The 25,900-nt window shown below is 51.2% G+C and overlaps 2 protein-coding genes across 23 annotated transcripts in view; one reads left to right on the top strand and one right to left on the bottom strand.

Moving 5' to 3' along the window:
• Window positions 1-14,093, bottom strand: part of LARGE2 (LARGE xylosyl- and glucuronyltransferase 2) — a 60,992-nt gene extending 46,899 nt beyond the window's left edge. For 6 of the 22 annotated variants that reach the window (XM_065592818.1, XM_065592832.1, XM_065592820.1 and 3 more), the window contains exons 1-2: window positions 13,840-14,064; window positions 2,466-2,654 (exon numbers count right to left, since the gene is read on the bottom strand). The gene's annotated coding sequence lies outside the window, so the exon portion shown is untranslated. Of the gene's footprint in view, window positions 1-2,465; window positions 2,673-13,839 lie in introns of all 22 variants that reach the window. The other 16 variants (XM_065592816.1, XM_005302244.5, XM_065592815.1 and 13 more) reach the window with 8 other exon arrangements.
• A 10-nt stretch (window positions 14,094-14,103) lies between these two features.
• Window positions 14,104-22,623, top strand: PEX16 (peroxisomal biogenesis factor 16). The gene is made up of 11 exons (XM_005302240.5): window positions 14,104-14,311; window positions 15,247-15,282; window positions 16,253-16,329; window positions 17,292-17,425; window positions 17,881-17,984; window positions 18,665-18,745; window positions 19,311-19,463; window positions 19,776-19,848; window positions 20,271-20,390; window positions 21,065-21,129; window positions 22,243-22,623. The coding sequence occupies exons 1-11, from the start codon at window positions 14,182-14,184 to the stop codon at window positions 22,299-22,301; spliced, it is 1,032 nt and encodes a 343-aa protein (XP_005302297.1). The 5' UTR covers window positions 14,104-14,181; the 3' UTR covers window positions 22,302-22,623.
• The last annotated feature ends 3,277 nt before the right edge of the window (window positions 22,624-25,900 follow it).

The following is a 25,900-nucleotide window of genomic DNA, read 5'->3' as shown; positions in this document are numbered from 1 at the left end:
ACAGAAGGGGAAACGTGCTCGCTTTGACGGAACATGATTTTGTTTCACTGGAAAGGCATAAACCTTCAATACAATCACTTTGACACAAAGGTTTGGCTGGTCAATAACCCCACAGTGGAACTTGACCTGTCTGGGCTGCAGCAACAGAGGCATTGCACCATGGAGCAGGGCAAGGACAGTCCCTCTGTATAATGCACCTGAAATAGCAAAATCCATCTGGGTTCCTCTTTACTAAGAAGATCATCAGTTAGGAGTAGTCATAGAAAACGAACTTGCCATGCAAGCCCACCCAGGGAATTAAAAGATCAAACTCCCCACACCTGCATGCCTTACCTAGCTCACCCCTCTGGGCAGTGTGTATGGTAGGGGTGGGAACTCGGAGTTCCCTCTCCCACTGACTCTGTGCATGGAATGGACGGAGACATGGGGAAATATGTGAAGCTTTGGAGTTTGGCTAAGCGACCTCCCTGAGGAGAGGGACATGAGAATGCAAATACCTGAAGGGCATGAATGAATACCAAGCAAGGAGAGGGATTAGTAACACCAAATCCACACATTTCATAGCCTAAGCACTTTACAGAGCTCTCTAATTAAAGCCCTGAGAGTGCTGATTATTTGGGGGTTACATATGGGGGAGAATGAGAAAGAAGAGGATGAAAGGAAAATATAGGCTGAGCCCCAAGAAAAAGCTTCCCAGAGACTGACAATTAGGATTGGACAGGTGAGGATGCATTTCACACTGTAGTGGCTGTATCACTATGCTGGGACTTCATGTTTTTTAATTTCTCCTGCCAAATTAATACTGAGGATGTGAGCAGAGGGCAGAAGAGATCAAGAGACAAGGTGGGGGAGGAAAGTTTGAAGGGCTTGTTGAGAATGCCAGGGGTGGGATTAACATCAACCAGAAAAGTGCTGAGACGAGCACGTTGCGTCGGGCTCCCTTCACACTGAAGTCTCCTGCCTCAACGGAAAGTCTGAACTTGACTCTCAGCTGCCAAACCATGGATGCTGTTTCCCCCAAACCAGGTTAGCATCCTCCTCACAAACCTGGCTGCACAAAAGGCCCTTGTTCAGAGTCCTTATCTGGCTCAGGGTCGGGAGGAGCCGGAAAATCCTGCTGCTTAATGTCCTGTACAGATGCCAGGAGCTGTCGGAGCTCTGCATTGGGTTCATTAGGGGCTGGCTGGCTGGAGCAGCACTTTGCTAGTGCAGGTAATGAGGGAAACATCTCAGCACAGGGCATGTTAAAAATAAAGCAGTAAAAACAAACAGCCCACTTACATTGGAGATTAATTTGGGTCCCCACGCCACAGTGTCCCTGCTGGGGGAGAAGGAGCCTCTTCCCACTGGTGTGGGTATTTTAATAGGCAATGCTGCAGCCTGGCCATTTAGACTAGAGCTGTCTGGGTTATGAGGTCAGTAGTGGAGGGAATAGCCTCGGTTGCAGCACACACCCAGTGCAGGCAGCAGTTCCATAGGAACATGACCAAGGGAGCAGGTGAACCATGAAGCCAGCTAGTGGCAGAGCTGGGAACAGAATGCAGAAGCCCTGACTCAGGCTAGAGGCAGGGGGAAGGCACTGCCTTCTGAAGTGAAGTGTACTGGCTTTAGCTTTGCCCCATGAGAGCTGGAAGGGGGAAGGGTGCAGGGGGCAGCCTGTCACTCACTTCCCTCACTCCTATTCGTAGGCCCTTTCTTCTCCCATTTCCTTTGTTTCAATCTTCAATGAACAGGAAGAAAAGGGAAGGAGCCTTGACAAATCCGATCAAGGTTTAGACAAGCCAGGCTATGCACTAATGAGGGGCGGCGGAGGCAGCAGAGAAGAATGGCAGCCCCCCAAAATGCTTGGTGCACGGAGGGAGAGAGATTAATGCCAAACAGGGCAAAGAGCCACAAGGAGTAGGTCCCCAGTCTGCTAAAATAAATTGTTGCAGGGTCCCTTCTGGTCCTCCACCCTAAAATGGACTTTTCCCTTCCAATCCTTTAATTCTCAAGTGAAGCAGCCCAGGCCTTTGCCACGGTGTCCAGCTGAGCTTGGAATTTAGAGATCAAAGGTTCTCTGGAAACAAGAGGATTTGAAGAGGGGAATCTCCAAATGTGCATTAAAGGGACATCTCTTTGTAACAGACACAAAGGAAGATCCTTTGCTCACCAAGGTTTAGCTGGACAAAAAAGGAGGAATGTTCTTCCTTCTCCTTTTACAAGGCATGTGCTGTGGGAGGCTAATGGGAATCTCAGGGGCTGTCCTGTGGACTTAGCACATCCCCTACCCAGAGATGAGAAGTGGTGCCTGGCAGTAAGGGACTGAGTAGAGTGCGCCATTGAACAGAGAGGGAGCCAGCAATCCCAACGTCCTTCCCCATCTTACCTTCTACCCTAAACTCACTGGTCTGGCCAAGAAGAGACTGGGGCAGCAGGAGACTGAGTAGTTTTAACTTCTCTACAAGAAGAGCAAGAAAACCAACCTTTGGAGGATGCTGAGGTGACAGGGCAGCTGGCTTCTGTACTGCAGATCTGGTGGTAACACGTTGGTTGAGGGGAAGCTTCCCCAGTTACAGGTTCATGGCTTCTGCGGGCAGAGAGCTGGGATAGCACCAGTATCACAGAGACTTCTGATTCCAGCTAAGTTTGGGGTCATCCCATCTCACCATCACCTGGAAAAAGACAAAAAACTGCTAATAATTAATTATCAGGTTACAAAACAGAAGGAGAGTGGCAGAGAGATCGAGGCTAGGTCCCAGGAACAGCCCCAGAGGTGCAGTGGGTGTAGGGTGACCAGATAGAAAGTGTGAAAAATCAGGGCGGGGTTGAGGGGTAATAGGTGCCTATATAAGAAAAAGCTCCATATATCGGGACTGTTCCTATAAAATCGGGACATCTGATCCCCCCCTAAGTGGGTGAGGTGGAAACTCCTCAATGTGAAGTCATCCTGCAGGAGGAGTCTAGGGACACATGCATAAAGGACCCTGCACCTTCACCAGCTCAGTCCCCTCTGAGTCCCACAAGGGGACAATCTCACTTGAGCAGACTCTCCAAATCTGGGCATTAGGCCACTACAGTAAATAGGCTCAAAGCTGCAAATAGCGCTGCTCACACCCCCAAGTATTGCATCTGGATGAGGGTTTATCCCTTCAGGATCCTTGTATCGCTGTTAAATCTGTCTTAACCACACTCAACTGATCAGCAACATTTGGTCTCCCAACACTGCTAGTCTAAAGTTTGAGGCTGTAATGAAGCAGCATGGTCCTGTGGAGAGAGCACTGGGGTGAAACCAGGACTCCTGGGTTCCATTTCTTACTCTGCCACTGACTATGTGGCCTTGAGAGAATCCCTTCCCCTATCAGTGCATTAGTTTCCCCATCTGTAACATGGGGATAAAGAAACTTCTTCCACCCCAGTGAAGTGCTTTGATCTCTGTATAGTAAATGCTAAATGTACTATGTCAAACTGGACCAGAAACTTTGGGGATACCAGAGTGTGATTAAGACAGTTGTTGCCTGTTGTAAGTTCTCCCTAGTGCAGGACTCCCTGGCTTTTCCCTTCATACAGCATAAGTATAAGGAATGGACAGAAACAGCACTGAACAACATTTGTTTAACCACGTCTCTGCACGGTGAGCATCCCAAATTAGCAACGTGAGCCCCAGTGACACACATGAGAAAGTCAGGAGTATCTATACAGGGACATTCCAATACTAAGCAGCAGTAGGGCGGGAAGTACATGGAAGGAGGAATCATAACATTCTTGGGATGAAGCAGACATTGGTTCCTTAAAAGATCTTTTCCAGGGCCAGCTCCAGGCACCAGCGGGGGCGGCACATGCTAAGGGGCGGCATTCTGTCCATTCTTGGGGCGGCACAGTCCAGGCGGCTTTTTTTTTTTGGCTTGGGATGGCAAAAATGATAGAGCCAGCCCTGGTCTTTTCCATCCAGTTTAGGTGACACCCACATCCCCCAGGCTGAGATCTCTTTCAGCAGTACCTCCCCCTCCCCCCAGGCTCCTAGGTCACACAGATTCACTTAGATTGTATCTCTGGGACTAAGCAAGACAGAGGAGAGAGTGAGCTGCCATGTGCAAACACTGCAGTTACATACCAGTATGGCTGGATGGACAGTGTGACGAAGAATGGCACATCTCTTCTCTCTAAGCAGTCAGACTGCTGCCTAGCCTTTTGATTGGAGACAAGTGCAGGGCTCTGACCCCAGCTGTATTCTATGGTTCCCAAGATTCAAAATCCCCTTTCAGGCTCCTTTAGCCTCCAACTTCTCACACTAGATTCACACAAAATGCATTCATACTGGGCCCCAAATTAGGGGGAAATATGTGCTATTGTATTTCCCTTCTCTTGTGCATTTCACATGAGCACCTCATGGCAACACTTTGCAAAATTTACTCCTCACATGCCACTATGAGATAGCAAAGTATCATCTCCATTTCACAGACAGGCGAAGTAATTTGCCCACAGCCACGCAAGAAATTTGCAGCACAGCCGTAAAGAGAACTCTGGAGTTCTGATTCCAAGTCATCGCCCCCACCCTGTTCTAATGGTTAGACACCATTCCCTCCTTCTAGAAGAGCAGGAGCTATTGCAGGGCATGACTGAGATGCTTTGGCAGGGCTATGTGGGGAAGTTTTCACTGTCCCAGTAGGCCTGGGCCCAGCCAGTTGGCTATTACCCTGTCCAGGAGAGGCCCAGGATTCTCTGGCAGGTGCAGTAGAGAAGAGACACAGTACTTTTCTTTTTTCTTATCATTGAGACTTTGGGCCCCATTGATGTCAGAAGCTCTGGCAGTGAGCCACAGAGGATACGGCCTTCAATCTGCAACCCAATTCTTAATCTTCCAAATGAGACTTCAGGGTGAACTAATGATTAATTAATAAAGTTGTGGTGTAGTTGTCACAATGCTGTTGTGAGGATTCCTGCTGGCAGAGCTGCAACAGTGAAGCCAGGAGGAGACAGGATGTTCCCATAGTTGAAATTTTTCTTACCCCTGCAGAAGAAGCACCTCCCACAAAGTTGAGGGGGAGTGTAGGAAGGGAAGGTCTCCATGCCAGCAGAGTTGATCCTGAGTTAATGAAGTTGGAAGCCTTGTCAGACTAATTTTTCTGCCCTTCAGGAGATGCAAGGCTTGACCACCTTCCCTGAGCAAACTCTAGGCTCATTACAGCGACCTACACAGAAAGAGCATCCTTTTCGTACCCTTTGGGGGCTCTTTACCAAGTGCAGAATTTATGTAAATATTTAACCTGGACAGGTTACATATTTTTACATTATAAATTCAGGTCTCATCTTTCCTACTTCTCCTAAAAGACTATGACCAACTGGAGAACTAACAGTACCATGCAAAAGAAACCAGACAGAGAAGCAGCTGTGGAACATTTAAAGATTGTTTTGGGGCTTGTTTTTATCAACCCAAACAGTTAGAAAAGAAAGCTTTCAGTGGTGAAGAGTCAAACACCTCCCTCCCGCGTTTTCAGCTGAGAGCTGGAAAAAGCTCCTATTTCACCTCACTCAGCCCCTCATGGAGGCTTCCAGCAAAGACAGGGAAGACCACACTTGACATTGTTGCTGTTTCTAAGGGAAAGTGCAAATAGTTTTTTGGAGGGAATGGTGAGGAGGCTCTCAGGCCCCCTTCATCCATCATAAACCAACAAAGGCACAAACCTAGTCTCTTACCAGCACATTTTGGAGGTCCCCTTTAACAAAATAAACCAAGCCTTAGGGCTTGTCTACACTTACATTTTATAGCGTTCTAACTTGCTGGCTCAGGGGGGTGAAAAATCACCCCCCTGAGCGCAGCAAGTCTGAGCGGTTTAAAGCGCTGGTATAGACAGGCGCGGCTCCCAGTGCTCGGAGCTAATCCCCTCATGGAGGTGGATTACCAGGAGTGCTGGGAAAGCTCTCTCCCAGCGCTCGTGGGCGACCACACTCGCACTTCAAAGCACTGCTGCGGGAGTGTTCCCGTGGCGGCACTTTGAAGTTTCCAGTGTAGACCTACCCTTAAAAAGAGCCCTAGCATGCTCCCAAGCCCCAAGATGGCTCCCTTCCGTTAAACTCCATCTCCTCATCATGGAGAATAAACCTGGGAGAACAGACCAGTCTTACAGCATTCCAAAGTTCGTCAAAGCCAGACATTGGCACCAGCCCTCTCCAGGAGGCTGTTGGTTCATATACCTTGAATGACTGCACGTTCCATACTACCAGATGGGGAGAGAGGCATCCCTCAGGTCACTAGTTGCCCAACTCTATGGACTAAAGCCAACACTATTCCCAGGTGAGGTTTGAGATCTGGCAGCACGTGCAGACCCCAGAGCTCAGGCGTAATGTGCACCTGCAATCTGCTCTAGCTGCAGCTTCCAACTTGTTTGACCTGCAAAGCATGGTCAAAAGCCTAACCTTAGAGGGACAAAGGCCTGACTCACTCACACGAAGTCCAGGGTGTCGTTATCTTGCCAAATGCTGGTGATAAGCAGCAAGCTTAGCAACTGCTACCACCTAGACATCCAAGAGCAGATGGGAATTCAATAAGCATGGGCAACTAGAATCCTTCCCTTTGGAGTTGGAGAGGTGTCAAACACAGCACAAAATACACACTCAGGGCAAGTGCACCAAGAGTGATGCTATAGTATGTAATAGTCCCACACCATATCTAGCTAGTATGGAATCTCCAAGCAGGTTAGAGAGGGCAGCAGACAGACAAGAAAGGGAGTTATAATAACTTGTGTTAATAGACTATGAAAGTCTCGCCTGCTTTCCCTCCCTCCTTGGAAACCACACCCCGCCCCCGCTTTTCCTGAATTGTCTTCTGGGGTCTTGTCTTATCTCAGACTGGAAGGTCCTCAGGACAGGAAGCCTCTCCTACTAGGTTTGTAAAACAGATTGAATTAGCCTATTCAATGTCAGTTATAAGTGCAGTTCGCGGCTCTGCTAAGGGAGAGCATTCTTCTAGGTCACAGTTTTAGTAACTATCTCTGCAGCAAGAGAGAGCTATCAGTTAAGATAGAAACTTCAATTACCCACATGAATGGGGAAAGGGAGTCCGTGGGAATGGGACATGGAATAATTCAGATGAATAGATTGGATAATTGAAGGATCTTCCAGTGTAGTTAACATACAGTGGGGGAAAGTCAATTGTGTTTTGCTTAAACAAGGTTCTGATTACGCATTATCCATAGGGATCCTTAATACCATGAGACATCAAGGTCATAGGGAAATGGACCTTTCCAGAGACTGTAGCAACAATCTGCTGCTCCTAATCACCGAGGAGCAGCTCACATCAGACTGTCAGAGTCCAAATACTTCAAATTGTTTACACAGGATCATGACTGAGACCTGTGAAAAATTCACAGCCTGGTGGGATTGATGCTAGGGCAGCCTCTCTTCTCTGGGGTAACAGAGAGGAAGGGGACAAGGCCAGGAAGAGTTTTAAGAAGGTAGCCAAAGGTTGGGGAGGACAGAAAGATATACCTAGTTCAGGACTGGCTGATCCCTGGCTAATAGCCAGAAACCCCAAGCTATTGCTACTCATGTCCAATTGCTGGGTTTCAAATGGCACCATTCACTTCAGATTCTGGAGAACCTTCACAGCCTCTTGCTTGAAACTCATTCATTAATTCAGACTGATTATAGGAAAGATAGCACATGGCTAATGATTCAGACAGAGAACGCAGGAACACGGAAATAAGCGGGGGGGACCAGAAATGAAAGGTGTTACCTATACAAGCAATTCCAAACAACAACAGGAGCCAAATAATGATAGCTCCAGGCCCTAGATGCATTTCTCGAAAAGGCTTTCTGCACAAGGCAGATACCACTACTCTGTAACTGGGCTCTACACATAGGAGGTGTTATTTAAACAAGACACTGTTCTTTGTCAAGCAGAAAATAGCCTCCTTGGCAATGTATCCTGTCCCCGTTGGAGACAGAAAGGGTAGAGGCACCAGGAAACTGGAGGAGAAGAGTTAATTGAACCTTTCCAAGCTACAAGGCCCTGGGCTAAGTCTGTGTAGTGTGATGGCTTATAATCAGTCTGCCCAGCTCCAGTGCTGATGCACGCTAACAGAACAAGGTGTAGCGTTTGGGTCAGCAGGGAGAGTCCCAGTTCAGTTTGTGGAATATTCCAACCCCACTGCATCCTCAGCATGCTTCAGCCAAACCCCAGGGCTTCCCTCCCATTTCTGAAGTCACTCAGGGTGTGCGCGGCATGCAATGGATCCGGTGCTTTTGTCATCTAGCTCCCACTAACATTGAAGATGGGGCAGACAGCAGCACTTCAAACTGGATTATTGGATCTTACCCAGCACTGAACTTCTCCCTATGAACTGCAAAAGCCTGCCAAAGTGATGCTTTCCAGACCCCAGAAGGACCATGTAAGTTCTGAGAGGCTTATTCGTGTCACCAGCACTGCTGTCCAAAGCACTTCTGAGCACAGATTCCTGGGTCTGGTTCAGACTGGCTTCTTCATTTAGATCTGGGTCAGAAAGTTACCCATAAGGCCTTGCTCCCCACAAGATGCCACAGTGAATCAGGCTTCCCATTTTAGGCAGGGCGTGTGTGTCAGGGACTAAAGTAGTCTCTGTATGTCCGTCTGTCCACAGGTTATCTGGGGCTGGTAATTTATTTCAGCTATTCCAGGGGGTATGCGGTGAACTCACAAAGGGGTAGAATAAAGAACGAACGTCAGTGCCCCACAAGTGGCATAGCTAAGCCATGAAGGAGATCCATACAAGGACTCAGGGCCCCTTTCTTCAGCCGTCCCAATCTGAGAGTCAGAAAACTAGTGTGGAGAGGCACAGTCCCACACTACTGGGAGATCATCTCACTACTAACTGAACAGCCAAACACCTGGTGTAGCAATTGGAGAGCATACCCTCCGGCTTCACAGGAATACCATCTCACCTCTGCTAATACGCTACAAGAGAGTGTCTCTGCCCTAGATATGGAATTGGTACAATGCATTGGCCACTACTCCACCTGTTACAAGCATTAAGGAGGCAATTCCTCCCAGCATAGATAAATCCCCAAAGTCTGGGTGCCCCCTGGTGTATTTCCATTAACATTTAAATGCACACCCATGTTTCACTACCTATACACCACTTTCTATAGCTGTCTAATGCTGCCGGGTGCTGTAGAATTGCATATGCCAAAGGGGTGTGGGTGTGTGTATATATACATACCCACACACACTCTTCAGGCTCCTGGAAGTTGTCATTTCAGGCACTTCTGGTATAGGAGCAGCATTGCCGTGGTAAATATAAGGTTCTGTGCTCAACTCTGCAGGAGTCAGTCTCCCCAAGTACAGTCTAATTCGGCAGATTTTAGCCAGCTAGAGTGCAAGTTACTGGCAGCAGAGCAAGTTGGAGGCACTGAGAGGATAGAGCACTGATTGGACTTGCACAGTCAGCTTACTTTTGGATTTATAGTCATATCAAGACTAGTGCCAAGTCTGCACTCTCCTCCTTACTGCCCAATAACCACCTGACCCTACCATGTCCATTACCCAAGCTGAGCTTTAACAGTAAGTTGCTGAGAAGCCTGAACTTTGAGTTGCATGGTGGAACACCTCACCCTTACCCCAATCATGGGCCATTTCCCACATACCCCATGTGACAGGGTGCTGAGCAGGAGGATTGCAGAACCAGGCCCCTGCCATGCCAGCCCCATTTATGTGAATAAAGTCGAGCTGGCTGGAAAGAACCTGCCCTAATTGGGGAATCAGAGCCAGCTGCCAGCCAGGGCCGGCTCTAGGCACCAGCAAAACAAGCTGGTGCTTGGGGTGGCACATTTTTAGGGGAGGCATGGCCGGCGCCAGAATGCTGCCCCTGCCGCCTCTAAAAATGTGCCCCGGCCGCCCTAGCTCACCTCCGCTGCTGCTGCTGCTCGCGCGCCGCTGCTCCCCCTCCCTCCCAGGCTCTCAAACCTGGGAGGGAGGGGGAGATCCCGAGCGGCCACAGCGTGCGAAACAGCTGATTTGCATGCCGCTGCTCCCCCTCCCTCCCAGGTTTGAGAGCCTGGGGGGAGGAGGCAGGGCTGGGGATTTGGGGAAGGGGCGGAGTTGAGGCGGGGCCGGGGGTGGGGTAAGAAAAAAACGGGCGGGGGAGGCAGCAAAAATCCTAGAGCCGGCCCTGCTGCCAGCCCAATTAGTCCAGGGCTATGTAAGCACCTGGGAAGAAGGAAGCAGGGTGGTGGGATGGAGGAGAGCGAGGGAGTGCAGACAGGGAGAAAGCCCTTCCCTTCTGGGGTCAGGCACAAAGAACCCAGAGTTGTGTATAGCAAGAAGGTGATAGGCACACAAACTTGTAAATAAAAGCACCAGCGGTTTCAGACTATCTGAGCCTAGCAGAGGCAGGAGCGCTCAGTTACACCCCAATAAGCCCCATAAACCAAGGAAGCCTGAGAGCCTAACTTCCTAGGCAGGGTAATTTCACTTGCTTTGAGCAGCAATGCCCATAGAGCTTTCACCCTTTGCCATCTTCATTATGAAAGCACTAGGGGGCCAGATTGACTAACATGCTGAGTCACTTTCCTGGACAGGCTGGGGTGGAGAACAGAAGTGATTTATCTGAAAAGGAGAGCAGGGAGGGGGAAAAGATACAGACAGCAGGGAGGTTTGCACCCTGGGTGAATCCTCTGTCAGAGTGTCCCCTGCTTACTGACAAGACTAGCACTGTCTGGTCATATGCCCAAGAGAAGCCAGAGGACTCCAACCATCTGATTGAAGACAAGCTGTTGGGCAGCCTGATCTCAAGCTGCTGTCTGGCAGGGCCTGGGTATTTCATTGAAAAATTATGTCACAGCAGCTCAGATAGTCTGCAGTGGATATCACACTGGCTTGAGTGGTGATGCTGCATGTCCCCAAAGCCAGGGTCAGCACACTCCTGGCATGAAGAAGTCATGCTCAGCACCTCTCAAACATAAGTTGAATTCTTTTTCACGCACCTCTCTTCTGACACTAGATGTTCCTTCTGCTCAATACCCCCATCTCCAACTGCTCTGTACAGGAGAACCAAGAGGTGCTGCTGCACATAATGAGAAACTTGGCCTTACTCATATGATTAAGAGATGGAAAATGACTATTAGATCCCATCTCCAAACTGGGGCAAGACTGTCCGCTGCTGTCTATTCTCCAGGCCTTTGTCACAAACTAGTTTTAAATATGCCCCAGCAGTAGGGCTTCTGATCCACTGTACTTTAAAGGGAGCAGGAACTGTAACACACCACATATTCCCTGGCAGATAAGCCTACTGCAACACTGAGAAGTCCTAGCTTCCAGCCTTCTGTCTGTCTCATTGTGACCTGTACATGCTTTCTTGCCATATAGTCACACAGCGGCTGACAGTTCAAAAGCAAGTGGAGGAAAGGAAAAACCATGCCAAGTCTGCAGGTGAGTCCCCAGTGTATACCAGGGTCCCCTCACAACACACCAGAACCTGCCCAATGACCTTGTGGGGAGCAGAGGGTGGTGCAGGGCATGGAGACTCCATGTTTATAAAGGTACAGTAGAACCTCAAAGTTATGAGCACCAGAGTTACAAACTGACTGGTCCACCTTACACCTCACTGGGAACCGGAAGTACGCAATCAGGCAGCAGAGACAAAACAAAAAGAGCAAATACTATTCAGTACTGTATTAAACATAAACTACTAAAAAAATAAAGGGAAAGTTAAAAAGAATTGACATGGTAAGGAAACTTTCTGTGCTTGTTTCACTTCAGTTAAGATGGTTAAAGGTAGCATTTTTCTTCTGCATAATAAAGTTTCAAAGTCAATGTTCAGTTGTAAACATTTGGAAGAACAACCATAATGTTTTGTTCAGAATAATGAACAAGCTCTGTTCTGAAGTGTTCGTAACTCTCAGGTTCTACTGTATATCCTGGAGCATTCTTTGAGGCCCCAAAGTTTATTTGGTCTGAACATAGGGATTTTAGTTCTTTGATAGGAAATCTCACAGCTCTCTCCTCCATGGTCAGATTTTAGCTGATGTTTACACATCCATATTTCACTGGAGGGAATGGAATTAACTTTCCCACATTAATTTCAGAGGTGGATACCAGAGACAGATTCCCCCAAATACCAGGGACCTGTGGATTGTGTTAGTGTAATTGGGGCTCTGCCTTCCCTTCCTCTCTCCGGTTATGAAGAGCAGCAGTCACATCCAACATATGATGGTACAAATGCCCTAGACTCCCAATATCAGAGGGGTAGCTGTGTTGGTCTGAATCCGTAAAAAGCAACAGAGGGTCCCTGTGGCACCTTTAAGACTAACAGAAGTATTGGAGCATAAGCTTTCTTGGGTGAATGCCCACTTCATCAGACGCAAGTGATGAAGTGGGCATTCACCCACGAAAGCTTATGCTCTAATACTTCTGTTAGTCTTAAAGGTGCCACAGGACCCTCTGTTGCTAGACTCCCAGGAAATTCCAGCTAGTGCCCCCTCCTTCTAGACATTTCAATGCCTCTTTGCCTTTCACTGGTTAGCCCATCAGCAGGGCTCACAGCCCTAAATTAAGGTTCCCTGCCGAGTTGTACTGGAGGTTTCAAACCTATTCATTTATGTGAAGCACTCCCCACTTCGAGATCCCAACCCTCTCCCTAGCTTTACCACAAGCCTTAAAGGGCAGTGGCCCCATCACACATTTTTAACCCCACCCGTGTTCTTCAATCCTCTCCCTCTTAACTTCATTAAATCTTTTCTACAAGAATTTCAGAAGCTTTTACTCACTCTCCACCCCCAAACTGACTATTTTTGCCTTCACACTGATCCTTCTGATACACCCAGGCTGTATGAGAGTTTAGGGCTGCCGAAAAGGTGCCAAACTAATGGCCCTAAAAATTAAGACCCCCCCCAAAAAAATATTGGTAGCATAGACAGTAGGAAAGCAAGCACCCCAACACTGCCCTGCCACTCTGCAGTATTATGACGAGAGTGCTCTAATGCACAGAGCACTTCACAAATCATGTCACAAGCCCTAGAGAGTCTGACTCCTCTCCTGGCTCTGGGAAAAGCAAAATAAAGGGGCAAAAGAGGAGCTCAGACTCCATGACTTATTAATACTTGGCTTCTCTACTGAGTCTGACAACAAAGAGGCCAGTTAAAGCTGCATCAAAACAACGTGGACATCTTCCTACTGGGAAATGAATGAGACCTACCAACTCATCTCACAATGGGCACTGAACAGCCACAGGGTAGGACAGTACCGACCCAGCCTACACTGAATCCAGCAACCTCAAAGGCCAAGGTTTGGTGAGGCTCACCGACCCGCTCCCTGCCCGAACCTGCATCTCTGTTACGGGCTGTTCAGGGTGTTAAAGGGAAACCTGCCTCCTGCTTCCCCCGCTTTTCCCACACTCACTCCCCGGGCTGAAGGAGCGAGGCGAGAGCCGCACTTCAGCGGGCCTGGGGAGGGCGGCCCCCGGGGTCCTGTGGGGCGGCTCGCACGGCATGGAAAGGGGCCGAGCCCCCCGCTGTCATCACATCCCGAAAGGGTTCGCGGGGCGTCTCGCTATTCAGCGCTGCCGCCGCTCAGCCTGGGGCCACATCGGCTCATTTCTGTGCAGAGCCGAGCCGAGCCGACGGGGAGCCCTGCCCGGCAGCAGCGCTGAGCCCCGGGCCAGCGGGAGGGGGAGGAAGGCTCCGGAGCGTCTCAAGAGAAGAGTGGCCTGAACCGGAGGGGAGCAGGGGGCGCCCGGGCAGGGCTCAGCGCAGGGCCGCTCACACCCTTGGCTGGGCACCTCCCGGGGCAGGTGCCGCAGCCCCCAGCCGCCCGGACTCTCCGCCCCGCGGCGCCGCCCTGCAGGGGGCTCTGTCCCCGGGCGCCGCAAGGCTCGCGCCGCCCAGTACCTGAGGCCGGCGCGCGCGCGCTGCTGCTGCTGCTGCCGCTGCTGCTGCTGCCGCAGGCGGCTTCTCCGGCTACCGCCGCGCTCGCTGCCTCTCAGCCCTTTAAATCACCTCCTCCCAGTCCCGGCTGCGGACCCAGCCGCTCCGCGCTCGATTCATCCGCCTCGCTGCTCTGTGCTCGATTCAAGAGGCTAGCGGGTCTTGGCAGATTGCGGGTCTTACTGCGCTCGGTGCGCAGGCGCAGAGGGAGAATCCGGCGTGTGAGTAGCTCAATGCGCAGGCGCGCAGCTTCCTACCCGGAAGTGTGTGCGGGGCGGCGGTGGAACTAAGTGGTCCCGGGGAGCCATGGCCGCCGCCGCGCCCCTGGGGAGGCTGCGGCGCCTGTGTCACCGCTACCAGGAGTACGTGAGGCAGCACCCGGCCGCTACTGCGCAGCTGGAGGGCACCGTGCGGGGCCTCTCCTACCTGCTGCCAGGTACCGGGGCGAGCGAGCCTGGAGCGCCCGTCTCTACGGGTAGCTGGGGCAGGAACCCAGGCGTCCTGCCCCGCGACAGACCCCGCTCCCCGGGGAGTCGGGCAGGAACCCAGGCGTCCTGCCCCGCGACAGACCCCGCTCCCCGGGGAGTCGGGCAGGAACCCGGGTGTCCAGACTCGGTCTGATGAGAACTCTGGGAGTGCCTCCTCCACCCGTGCTACAGAGAAGTCTGCTCCACCTCTGTTAGCCAGTCCCTCCCATTAAACAATGGGTTTTTTATTGATCTGTCACGAGTTGCATTGACAGGGTCCCACTACATCATAACCATCGTAAATAAGGTCCATCTGCATTGCCTCGAGTTACTAAGGTTCAGATAAAGATGGACTTGTATATCTGCGATTCACACGCTGCTGTGCTAGCAGGATCAGCCTGCTCTGAACTCAGGCATGTGGTGGAGAAGACAATGAAGGGCCTTGCTTCAGGTGTAGCTCATACTGTGCTTGGTCGTTTAATAAAGTAAAAAAAAAAATGAATGCATGGTTAAAATATTTTGGCACATCACCTTTGGCCTGTAAGACCCCCAAGAAATGAAGGAGCATCTGTCATCAGCCTGCAGGACACCCACCCTCACCCGCTGGACTTGCACAGATATTGGAAGGTTGAAGAAAAAACAAAGCCTCATCTAGTACTTGGCCAGAAAGAGTCAGAGCAATGGGAAGGGGAGGGAGTAACCTGTTGTTGTTTTGAGGGCAGGAGAATATTAATCTCTGGGCTCCTTGAGAGACATCCTTGATGGATACTTCAAACCCTTTTACTAAGCTCAGAATTCCCTATCAGCATTGATTAAAGTAATTGTTTCCCTCTGAAGCAATGATTGTGGTGGTTTTCAGCAGCATGACAGAATCCTCCTCTGACATCTCTCCTTTATTTCCCAGGTCGCTTTTCTGATTCCCATGAACTTTCTGAGCTTGGTACGTATGCTGGTGAATTGATATGCGGCACCAGAACTGTGCCATCTGCATCTGTGTTGTGTAGATAATGGCAGACTTTGGGGAGGGCGGGGCTGAGCATTGTACCAGGGAAAGAGGTGCAGGTCTGAAATCAGAGCGCTGCTGCTGCATGGCTGGGATTATTCAGTGGCTGCGGTTTCCTAATGCTCCTGCAAGTGTCGCTTCAGCTGGGGCAGTGTGAGGTGAGGCATTCCCTTGGGTGTGATGGGAATGTTTGTTTCTTTGCCAGCGGCTAGTCTAGGCTCTCATGGGGCTCCCTGTTCCCTCTGGTGCTAATGGCTGCTATTTGGCCATTGGTTTTGTTAAATTTGTTAACCTTGCCTTCCTGAACCAACTAGCAGGTGGGTACTCTTTTCCATGTGTTGTAGGAACCTGGTGATCAGAAGCTCTATACCAGCTGCTGTTTGAATAAAACCAAAAAGAGTGGCTATGTTACTAACTTCGAGTTGGCCAGAGACCCTGCCCCACAGCAAGCTCAGTCTATCTCCCACTCTGTCTGGGGTCAAATTCCTGGAACATAGATAGTCCTTGCTTAAAACTCATCATTCTCTTAACTTTGCTGTTGGCTGCATTGCCTCTCTCAGCTATCAGGAGTCTGTCTGTCCCATCTAGGGTTGCCAACTTTGGTTGGACAAATTCCTGGAGGTTTCATCACATGACATTATCTTTAATTAAAGATTAAGCCATGTGGGCAGGGGACTGGACTCGATGACCTCTCGAGGTCCCTTCCAGTCCTAGAGTTTATGAATTCCTGGAGACTCCAGGACAATCCTGGAGGGTTGGCAACCCTAATTCCACTGAGGCGAATGAATGGTTGGGAAGATTTTTCTCCTGAACGCTCAGCTTCTGCCATATCCTATGACTGGGTGGGGAGAGGGTTCAGTCAGTGGCTAGATCTCTTTCCCATGTGAATCACTGTCTTCTTTCCCAGTGTACTCTGCCTCCAACCTCCTGGTGCTGTTAAATGACTGGATCCTCCGAAAGGAGCTACAGCGGACCCTGCCTGTGGTGAGGCTCTTGTGCACGGGGGGAGGGGTTGGCACATGCATTTCCCATGCTCATCTGCCGAGGCTGTGCTTCTAGAAATGTTTCTGTAGAAGCTACTGGGCCAGATTCCAGTCCCTGCTGCAACCCCTTTACACTATTCCACTCTGGTGGCGTAAAGGGGCCGGAATAGCCCTCTGAATATGTGGCATGCACTAGTGCTATGCTGTCCTGGCTTGCTGGCCCTGGCATGGGGGAGTGACCAGAGAACTCTGCACTTTGGCAGTTCTGGGCTGTACAGAAGTCCCTAGGCAGCCCGCGTAAGGCTGCCATAAATTAGAGAAGCCTCTGACTTATGCTCTGGACCACACCAGTCACTGAGAAGCTCAGAATCTGGGATGCACAAGGGAGGTATAAAGCCACCTTTGCCCTTCCCCTCTCCTGGACTGCTTCTCCTGACTGGTGCAACACAGAATCAGGCTCCTTGGGTCTCCCTTTATGCCATTCTATGTACAGTAAAACAAAAAGAAATCCAAGCCCAACCCTGATTGTTTCTTTCCTGTAAGAATCTCTCCATACCCCAAGCCAGCCTTCAGCGATCACTGTGTTAGAAAGGCCTCTGTTCTGATAACCTGCCTGTTCTGTGGGCTTGGATGTGTCAGGTCCTGTGCCAGCTGAAGAATGCAAGTCTGTAGCCAGGATCTCAGCTGTATAGTGAACAAGAATGTTGAACTGGATGGGCCTAACTGGCTTTTCACTGCTGAAGGCTACGTGTGAAATGAGTGGGATCTCAGCCAGTCCTTTTCATCAGTAGGCTACACAGTGTCTGAAAGGAAATCTGCCATTTATTCCCAGGAGCCCCCATCTAACCCCTCCTTGGTTCACCCTGAAAGTAGAACTTTCAGACTGGGCCGGACTTACACCCCACGTGACACACAGCCAGAAGCTGCTGACCTTCACTCTCTCCCCTTCTTTGTGTTTTGCAGTCGCTACCCCAGCAGAAGTTGCTGACATGGCTGAGTGTGCTCGAGTGTGTGGAAGTCTTTGCGGAGATGGGGGCTGCCAAGGTGTGGGGTGAGATGGGCCGATGGACCATCATCATCCTCATCCAGCTGGCTAAGTGAGTGCTGCAGGTGGAGGGAGGAGGGTGTATGTGTACAGAAAGGGACGGGGTAGAGGGCTCGTTGGCACGGGCTCATGAGTGAGATGTTACCTAGTGAGCATCCAGCAGATCTGATCTCATGGAAGAAGATGGTGCAAGCCTGTTCCATGAGACTGTGCATGTTTGGGGCTGCACAGGACGTTAGATTTCCCACTGCTGGAGATGCTCACCTTTGTGATGCTCCTGGCTGTGGTAAGGCTTCACCCTTCAGAGTAAGGGTGAAGAAGGGACAGCCAATGATGAGCTGTGTTGGTTCCTGTTGCCACGTGCAGAGTGGCTGTCGGCCCCATTCGCTCAGTGCAAAGCAGAGGTTGTGTGTTCCCTGTCTCCTATGGCTGCTGCCTCACCAGGAAGCTGGGTTTCTGTAGTGTGTGCCTGATGCTTACGCCTCCTGGCTTGTCTGTGCCCCATAGAGCCATCCTGCGCCTCCTGCTCTTGCTATGGTACAAAGCTGGTATCCAGACATCTCCTCCGATCGTGCCACTGGACAGGGAACAGCAGCAGCTCCAACCAGAAGGTGAGTCCATTGCACTGGGATTGCCTCAGCTTCTTGCTACTTACCAGACATTTGGGGTAGTTTGGAGACTTTGGGGGGCACAGTGGAGTTGGGTGTGTCATCCAGTTAGTCCTGCTTGAAAGTCCTCCTTAACCGAGTGGTTTGGGCAACAGGGAAGTTGTAAGAATTCCACAAGCCAAGCTGCTGGAACTGTGCTACTCTCCAGTACCATCCTTCTCCACAGCAGGCACCTATGCACCCCTTGGTTAACTTAACAGTACTGCTCCCTTAGACTGTCAGCCCTAATGGGATAATGGGCCTAAGCCTGGTCTAGCAAAGAAGGCTACAAGACTGGCTAGAGGTGCATTAGCAGAGCTGGGGGAAGGAGAGGCAGGGTTGGAGTAGCAGCTGCATGTGCAACCATGTACCTTCCTGCACTTTGCTTGGCTCTGCTCAATGTTAGCAGTTTCAGAAAAGCCAGACTTAATAGCTTAAACATAAAGCCATCAGGTATAAAGCACTCGGACTAGCTGGCCTCATGCAGTTAGTACTCGAGAGGGAGGAGAAGGGGCTGCGATGAGAACTTTGTCCTGGGAGAGGGTGCGCCTGTGCCACCTCAGAGCAGTGTTAACAGAGAGCTGCAGGGAAGTTTTACCCAGAGTTGCAGCCTTGATCTCACTGTGGTGCCTCTCTCCTGGCAGACAAGGAGGGCAGCTCAGCAGGGAAGGAACAGACATATGTTGGGAGGCGCTCCAGCCGTGTTGTGAGGTCCCTCGAAAGCAGTAAGTACCTCTCCCTGGTCAGCTTGTGCCCTGGCACAGGCCCTGACACTTGCTGTGTCTACCTTGACTCTGTGGCCAGGCTACTGGTTCATTTGGAGTGTAACCAGCAGGAGCTCGCTGACTTACCCAAGCGGGTGCTGTTCTCACCACTGGCCTATTTCCCTCCCCCGCCCCCATTACCACCACCACTGAGAGCAACAGGGTTGGTGCTTGTGCTGGGACTGGCATCAGGATCATTTCAGCCTAGGCTTACCTGTGTCATGGGATAAGTCTTCAGAATGACTGTTCAGCTCCCCATGCTTTGAAGTAGCCAGATCCCCAGGGAAGCCTTCTCTGACCATCTGCCCCAGCTCCTAGGGGAGCGCCCTCTGTGTTGGCTATAACCAGCTGTTTCTCTGTGCTTGGGGAAAGCCAGAGCCACAGCCTCTGCCATGTGGCTGTAGTCCTCAGAGTTCTCCCATTCCAACCCCTCCTCTGGGTGTCACTGAAAGGCCAGCGTTTATGTACTGGATGCTTGAGAAAGACACAGTTTGCATTAGAAACCTTGTCTGCAACTCTGTTTCAGCCCCAGCCTTGCAATCCAGACATTGGGGGTCTCCCCAACAGAGGGAGGGAAAACAGAACCGAAGAGCGGAGGAGATGAACCAGGCTCCCACCCCTCTGGGGCTTCAGGAAACCATTGCAGAATCTGTCTACATCACCCGGCCTCTGTTCCACTGTATCCTAACTTGGCTTTTGTTAGTGCCTGCAGTGTGCCTTGTATCCCACCGGAGTACTACAGCTTCAGTGTGCAGCCTTCCATGCAGCTGTTCATGAATGAACAGGCACAGAAGGGGCTCTAGCCAGGGTCCCTGTGTGTGCTCAGCCATTTGGGCTAGAAGAGCGGGTCATGCCAGCCTCTTCCATGGGGCCCTTACAGCACTGACTTGTTACAGCTTAATCTTGTAGGGCTACCTGGAGGGTCATTTTGCCTACCCAGCTGCTGCCAACCATGTCTGTTCTCTCCTTTCCTTGACCCTTCTACTCCCAGTGTTGAGTTTAGGCATATGGGGCCAGAGATCATGGAAGCCCTGGCTCCTCTCGGGAATCCTGGATATCACAAGGTCAGTTGGAGGGAGGCCACCGAGGGCTTCCGCGTTGGGTTCCATTTGGGTGTTTTGGGGCTGAACTCCCAGTCCTGTTTGTCTCAATTGTCCCCATTTGATCCCATTGCTGCCCTGCTGTTCTGTGCTGTGTAGGCCCTTCAGGCAGAAGCAGCAGTGTGGGGCGGGGGTGCAGCTGCAGGTGGGAGCAGTTATTTGTGACAGCAAGAAGTCCCACGCCAAGATTCTGAGGATCCGCCCCTGCAGCATCTTCACACTGCACTATCCCTAGTTGGGTGGTTAGCCTTTCCTCTGAAGAGGAGCAGGGAAGCCTGCTCAGTGGTCCACTTCACATGGCGCTGAGAGCAGCAGGGACTAGAGGCTAAAACTCCCGTGCTGTGGCCATGGATCTCTGAGTTAACTCCCTGCCCTTCTCTTTCCAGCCTAAGTTTACTGAGTGATATGAAAGACTTGAATAAGCGAGAGCGCTTGGAGCTGAGACGCCGAACCATCCTGCTGCTGTACTACCTGCTGAGATCTCCTTTTTATGACCGATACTCAGAGTAAGGGGTCCTGCTGGCTGTTCTGAATCTAGCCCCTATAAAAGAGCCAGTCCCCCAACAGGATATTTGATGAGCGAGGTGCTCTAAGAATATAACAGTGGCTATACTGGGTCAGACCAAGGGTCCATCTAGGCCAGTATCCTGTCTTCTGACAGTGGCCAATGCCAGGTGCCCCAGAGGGAATGAACAGAGGTAATTTTGAGTGATCCATTCCTGGTATCCAGTCTCTGCTGTCAGTCAGAGGTTTAGGGACACGCAGAGCAGGGGGTTGTGTCCCTGCCCATCCTGGCTAATAGCCATTGATGGGCCTATCCTCCATGAACTTATCTAGTTCTTTTTTTAACACAGTTATACTTTGGGCCTTCACTAAGGGGCTTTGATGCCTCTACCTAGCTAGGAAGCCAGAGTGGGCTCAGGCTCTATTGAAGATCTCAAGCATCTTTCACTCTGACCTGTTTCACCTGCGTCACTGTTGTTTGCATTAAAATCCTGACATGGGAAGTTGTGGGGAGCTGGCAGTTTGGGGGTGCAGGATATTCAAGGGCAGCAAAGCAGCTGAGTTGAGAGAAATCCAATTCCCATTACCGAAGGAGGAGGCCTCTTCTAGTGCATTCGGCGGACTGGAACGTGAGGTCATTGCACTGGCCTCATCCATACTCTTTCTATTCCCCTAGGGGCCGGATCCTTTTCCTGCTCCGCCTGCTGGCTGATTATGTTCCCGGAGTCGGGTTAGTCACGCGTAAGTAGGCAGCTGTAGTGGCTGCATTTCCACCGGGAAGGACTGGAGCTGGGGGTGGCCTGTATGTCACAGGCTAGAGCCTAACTGGCAAAGGAGTGAGGAAAAGCCCCTGGGATATTTGCCACCAGAATACCTACCATTAACACTTATGTGCTGGTTTAAATCCAAACAGTAAGGGGTTAAATATCGTAGGGACTTAAGCGCCATGATTGTAATCATTCATATACCCCCCCCAGCCAGAGCTGGCTGGATTCCAGTCCTGGGTTCCCTGCACAGCTCTGCCAGTGCACCTCAGTCCTGACCTCCAGTGCACACTGCTGTGCTGATCCTGCTATGCGCCCCATACACAGCTCTGCTGATGCCCCGCCATCCCATCTTCACCCACCTCATAAGCACTGAGCTGTACAAAGCACAACACAGAGTGAGGAGTAACCCTCTCCAAATTGCTACCAGGGACACTTACTCCAAGGTAGTTTTGTATGGACTGTGAATTAAAGAATGGAAACAATCTTGCATTTCTCTAGCACCTCTTCCAAAAGGACCCCAAAGCACTTTACAATCTTCAATCCAGAGTCTCCTCTCTTCTTCCACTTCCTGCTGAAACACAGCCCTCTCTGGAGTGGGCCGCGGAAGCAGCGTAACATGAATAGCAGCACTACATGAGTTTAGCCAGGAACTGAGGGAGACTGTGTCTTTGCAGCTGATCTTTGGTGCTGAGTTGGGTTACTGCCCCTTCCCTATACTTCGGCTGGGGCTCTCCTATCCCACAGGTTTCTTCCTGTGTGGGCAGCAGCAGTCCTGGGGCAGAGGGGAAAGCCCTTCTCCAGTGCACAGGTGTCAGTGCACCTCACCTGTTGCCTCTGTTGTCCAAGTTTCAAGGGTCATACGAGTCTTGTCCTGCTCTCCTCCTGGTGGGCACATCAGCACCACCACCCAGCGTGGCACAGTTGGTGATTTTGCTTGGGGAAAAGCTAGGAATGGCATAATGGGAGGCTGTAGGCTGGGATTGAGGGGCACCAGCAGAGATGTGTGGCAAATCCATGCTCAAGTGTACATCTTTAAAATGTTGTTCCCCACTCTGGCTCACCTGGTCCCTCTGTTCTCTCATTTCAGGACCAATGATGAATTACCTGCCAGCTTGGCAGAAAATCTATTTCTATAACTGGGGCTGATGGAGAAGTGGCCCTTTACTGCTGTGACCGGGGCTTGCTCAGAGTGGCGACAGGATGTCTCCGGAGGGCGAGCTGGCTGGAGGGATGTTTCTATCGTATCTATTTTTCAGTTAAACCATTGATTAGAGACTCCCATTCTCCAGGGGGCTTGTAACTTTTTTTACATAGCTAGCTGTGAACAATGGACCCTACGTGGGATGAGAGACCTTTGCCACCCCAAGCCTGTACAATCATCACCTTCAGTGCTGATCCAGGACCTCTTTTATAAGCACTTGGCTTTTGTATGGCTGCACAGTAATAAAGTCAGGCAGTGGCACCAGTGCTTTTGGGACTGTCTGTCTGCTCTGGGTGCTGGGACCGATCCTGTGCCCGGCTTGTGTTAGTGAGACCTTTCCCTCCTTGCCCAAACTGTTGGAGGGTTCTTCCTGCTACAGAAGCTGGCTGTGCTGAAGAGGCAGCCTAAGAGCCTCTGGCCTCCCAGGATTTCTTCCCCAGACTGAGTTCTCTGCCCTGGGCTGCAGCTCCCTTCCCCCCAGGGTAGCCCCTGCTCTCACAAGGTCATTCGGGGTGTTCGTCCCATACAGGGCTGCTGGTCCGGTAACACAGCTGTGTGCGGGGGCAAGAGAGCTTTGCAAGGCAGGAACATTCTTTCCTCCCTCCAGCTACAAGTTTGGGGGCATCTCAGGCTGCTGGGCAGCTGACCCCCACCACAGCTAGCTCTAGCAGCAAGGCCCACCTCTGCAGTTCCCTGTTTCAGGGACTCTCGCTTATTGCCATGGCCACCATCTGTCTCTCAAGCACTCCCTTCAGTGCTCTTTCCCCTGGAGAATGCAGGGCTCCATCATGCCCACATGCTGCTCAGCTGGCATCTGCCTGGTCCACAGCTGGGACTTTTGGTGGTTGGTTCAGGCTGTTTAATTTCCTGCAGCTCTCCTGTGGGTATTGCATGCCACAGTTTGTACATTGCGTTTCTAGCAGCTAATGTACGCTAAAAGGGCTTGCTGAGCAGCTGCCAACCAGAGAGTGGGGGCTGGAAAGCAATGCCGAGGGGGCTGGTCAATGCGGGGAGTTCAGACAAATCAATTCAACCAACATTTATGTATGTGCAAAGCTAAATGGCCAGGGCCCAGCTGAGCCCTAGAGCAACTAAAGAAATGGGGGGGGGTTAGTATCTTTGCTGGCTGAGGAATGGTAGAGGGAAATGCAGCACTGTTCTGCCAGAACTATGCACGGAGCAGCCCGGGGGTAGACTCCCATTCACAGAGCTACAGAACATCTGGCCCTGGAGTGTGAGGTGTGTTCTAGTCCCGGGTTTCCCATGCCCAGCTCTGATGATGCAGTCTCAGTCATGCCCAGCCACCCTGCTGCTCTTCCAGGCCTGCCCTGCCAACGCCCCTTTGTTCTCTCTCTAGGGAATACCCTGACAAGAGAGGAACCATGGGCTTGTTAGAGTCTGAGCAGCTCCCATAAGTCTCACTGAGCTCAGTGTATCATAACCATTTTATAGTCTCACCAGCTCTTCCCTTTGTGGCGACTTTCACTCAACAGGAGTCCTTGAGTAGTTCCCCCACTAGTTATCAACACCCAGAATGACACCTCAGCAAGAAGTCATTTCACAGAGGGGGGTACAGAATAGGGGCTGAACTGGGTGAGGATAATGCTCTTACTTAAACTGGCCTCGGGGCCCCTGACACTACAGTGATGGGTGTGCAACACGTACAGCTTGGGCTTCTCATGGGAGTGCTTGGAGCAGAGACTGTAATGGAGCAGAAGCAGCTGTATTCCCTGCAGGGCTATCAGATGGAGCAGCGAGAAAACCCGGACCTCACGGCTGCTCCAATACAGGCCAGCCAGTTTGGATAGCATCATTCATCCAGTATACTTCAAGTACTACACGGCAGGAGGAAGTGACAGCATGTGGTCTAGGCTGCAGCAGCATGGAGCCATGGACTGGGGAATATGCTCCATTCAGTCCAGAGGCTCCTAGTGAAGGGAGAGAAAAGAGGACTTCACCCAGCCTAGGCAGACTCTACAATGAGATGGATGGAGATAGGGAAACTGCAGAGAAGATGCAGATTGTGGGAAGAGAGAAAGGCTTTGAGGCAAACATTTAGGGAGTTAAACATGAGGAGGGCAATTCTGAACTCTACCAGAATGGTGGGGGATCTAGTGGAGACTACACAGCATGAGCTGTGCTTTTGTGACTGCCAGTGCCACACTTACCTAGACCCGCTTTTCCTCCAGCTAGAGTGCCAGCCTGAGGAGAGCCCAGGAGGATGCTTAGGTTAGGTATGGAGGTAATGGATTGCTCTGTGTCAGGAAGATCTTTGGGATCCTGAGCTGCATGTGATGAGCAGCGGTCTAAGAGCTGCTCCTGCAGGAGATATCCTTTTTAAATTAGCTTAGGGGGCTGGCTCTGTGCTGGGTCCTGCCCTCAGAGTCTCTCAAAGCCTCGGTGGGCTGCTGTGGTGTGAGGTGGTAGGTGCATTGAGGAGGCCAAATGGGGTAGATGGCTATGGCTATGGGGATAATATTGTGCAGACACCTACGTAGTTGCCCTAACACCTGCATCATCCCCAGCTTGCCAATCGGTGCCATGCTTCTCTACTGCTCTACCTCCGGGCCTCGCCTTCTGCTAGTGTCTCCTGCTGTGTTACCCAGCACTCCTGCTAGCAGTGCAAGTGATACCTCATGTGTTCACGCCTTTTATGATGTCACTGTAGGGCCTCATGATGTCATTATGTTCCATCAATGACAACCAATGAAAGAAAAGGAGGATAGGCTGAGTCCAGCCTGCTTCTGCAAGGACACAGCGTAGTTGGGTTGGGCCTATGAAGCTGCACCTGCTGCTGCCACTCCTGCTGGGGGCTGTGTTCCCTGTGCCACTTCCTCAAAGGTAACATGGCCCCTGCAATGTTTGTGCCCACTCTCTCCCCCCGGTGCTTGCCCTAGAACACATGCAGGAGCCTCAGGCATGAGCTGAGCCCACTCCTCCACAGCTGGGAATTGGAGCAGGTGAGCTGGATACTCAAAGCTTAGGCCAAAGCAGTGGGAATTGTCGTTTGAACCATGCAGAAGAGCCAGCGTGTGCACAGCCTATCTGCTGCACCATAAACCTTCCCCCACATCCCATTCCAGGGGGTGCCTTTTCCTTCAGAGCCTGCCTCTGTCGCTGCAACACCGCAAGCTGTAAAATGCACCTGTCCTTACTGAGGGAAGCCAATGCACAAGTCACCTTGTCCACATTAAGGGCAAGCGTCAAATGCATGTAACCTGCCAAATCAGCCTGTTTCCTGGAGCCCAGGCTCTGCGCCACCATTTAAGCGCTAACAGGCTAAGTTGAGCCTAGGCCAAGTGCAATTACCCACCGTCTCATTCCAGCCCAGCTGCTGTCTTTTATGCCCAGCACCCTAAGACTTGTGGCCAGAACCCAGGCTGAGCTTCAACTGGAAATACGCAGGCAGCCCCAGCCCTGCCTCTGGGAGGAGACTAGTGAATTCATCAGCCCCGGGAGGGTCCTGCTCCCCTGACCATGCATTTCTATTGCAGGCTCAGCGACTCAGTCCCTGAGGATTTCTCTGCTCCCCTGGAGCTCCCAC

The sequence above is a fragment of the Chrysemys picta genome, chromosome 4 (genome assembly GCF_011386835.1).
Source record: "Chrysemys picta bellii isolate R12L10 chromosome 4, ASM1138683v2, whole genome shotgun sequence".
Classification (NCBI taxonomy): domain Eukaryota; kingdom Metazoa; phylum Chordata; order Testudines; family Emydidae; genus Chrysemys; species Chrysemys picta.
Note: the sequence above shows the minus strand (reverse complement) of the source record. Positions and strands in the feature narration are given on the sequence as shown.